At 66.6% G+C, this 1,789-nt stretch overlaps 1 protein-coding gene across 1 annotated transcript in view; it reads right to left on the reverse strand.

Moving 5' to 3' along the window:
• Positions 1-102: 102 nt before the first annotated feature.
• The window catches only part of LOC115307904 (disintegrin and metalloproteinase domain-containing protein 15-like), a gene marked incomplete at its 3' end in the record, with an annotated part of 36,318 nt that continues 34,631 nt past the window's right edge, over positions 103-1,789 (reverse strand). Inside the window, exons 10-11 of the mRNA XM_029964044.1 lie at positions 757-1,046; positions 103-168 (exon numbers count right to left, since the gene is read on the reverse strand). Of these exons, the coding sequence (XP_029819904.1) occupies positions 103-168; positions 757-1,046 (356 nt within the window). The remainder of the gene's footprint in view (positions 169-756; positions 1,047-1,789) is intronic.

Genomic DNA, 1,789 nt, shown 5'->3' on the forward strand with positions numbered 1-1,789 from the left:
CCCTGTGCTGCAGCCCCCCCAGGGAGGGAGAGGGGACCTGCCAGCCGGCCACGCCGCCCCCCGCTCGCCCACAGCCCCCAGGGTGGGCACAGAGGTACTTACTGGAGGCGCAGCAGACAAACACCTTCATCTTCAGGCAGGCCCGGCGGTGGTTGTGTGTTGGTGTGGCTGCAAAGCAAGAGAGGGCTGGGGGCGGCTCCGTGGCAGTGACCCTATCCCCGGGCACCCCGAGGTGCAGTGGGTCTGGGCATGGGGGTGTCTGGTCCTGCCCAGGGGTGTGCTCTGGGCTGGGGTAATGCAGCAGCACCCCAAATCCCACGCCTGCACCAGCACCCGAATCCTGTGCCAACAGCCCGTACCAGCACCCCAATCTGGCACTAGTACCCCAATCCTGCATCCTCCACCCTACATCATCACCCCCCAGCACCCCCATCCTGCACCAGCACCTCCACCCACACACCCATGCTGTCCCCCATCTTTCCCCATGCTCCCATCTCTCCCACACATCATGCACCCCCCCCGCACCATCAACCCCTCCCAGACCCCCATCCCAAAGCTCCGGGTGCCCACTCTTGTGGAGGGGGGAACAGCTGCCCAGCTGTGGGAGGTGCAGGGGGACGCCAGCTGTGCGGGGTGGTCCTTGCTGGGGGTGCAGAGGGGCCCAACAGGGTGGGGGGACAACCCAGGGAGGGACACGGGGTGACCCGGCCGGGGCTGGGGGGGCTGTGGGGGTCCCGCCCCGGCGCCCCCACGTACAGATGTAGTAGTACTCCTGCCCCGCGCGGAACTCGTAGCCCAGTGAGAAGGCGCTGTAGCGCTGGAACTTCTCCGAGAACTTGATGGGGCTGTGGGGCGCGTGGGGCCGGTTGCACTCCCAGCGCTTGAAGCCCTGGCTGGTGTTGCAGGTGCGATAGCCCTCCGCGTTCACCATGTACAGCACGTACTGCTCCAGCCGGTGCTCGGGCACCGAGGCGTTGTAGTGCGGGCAGTAGATGTCCAGGTAGTCGTTGACGTTCACCTGCACTGTGTAGCCCTCCCGCCGCAGGCTGCAAGGGAAGGAGGGGATGGGGGGGTCAGAGACACGCCCTGCACCTCCCCAGACACCATCCCCCTCCTCCACGGGGACCCGGAGGCTGGACAAGGAGCGAGTTGCAGAGTGGGGGTTCCAGGAGCAGCGGCACCCCCTGCTCAGCCTCTGTGCGGAGCCCCCGACGCAGCGGGGCTGTGCAGCCTCACGGACCTGTGGAGCAGAATCGACATCCCCGGGGGCACGAGTGGACTGGGGTGGGAGAAGAGCTGTTGTCAAGCCACATGCACGGGTGGGCTGGGCAAGAGCACAGGCACACGTGACGGCACTGCCAGGTCCTGCTGGGAATGTGCCAGCAGCCTCAAGGAGGAGACAGACACAGCGCGATGGACAGACAGACCCAGAGGGGCATCGGGGTCCTGCAGGCAGCACGGTCCCCGCGGCATGCAGCCGCTGGGTATGCACGGAACCCCGGCATTCCCTGGCATTCCGTGCCTCCAGCAGCCCAGAGCCGACCCACCGCAGCCGCCCACCACGGCCCTGGCACGCGCGGCAGCTCGGAGCCAGGATTTCTCACCCTGCTCTGGCTAATCCCGTTAGTTCGTTAATGCCGTAAAGGGTGGCCCTGGGGGAGCCTCATTTACATTGATTAGGAGCAGCAATCCCCTCAGATCCACTCAGGAGAGGCTCCGCTGGCTCCTAATCCGCGCCCGACGGAAATCCCGGCCTCGGTAATCCTCGCCGCCGCGCTGACCCGCTGCT

This window comes from Manacus vitellinus, unplaced genomic scaffold (assembly GCF_001715985.3).
Source record: "Manacus vitellinus isolate BGI_N305 unplaced genomic scaffold, ASM171598v3 scaffold_106_pilon, whole genome shotgun sequence".
Lineage (NCBI taxonomy): Eukaryota > Metazoa > Chordata > Aves > Passeriformes > Pipridae > Manacus > Manacus vitellinus.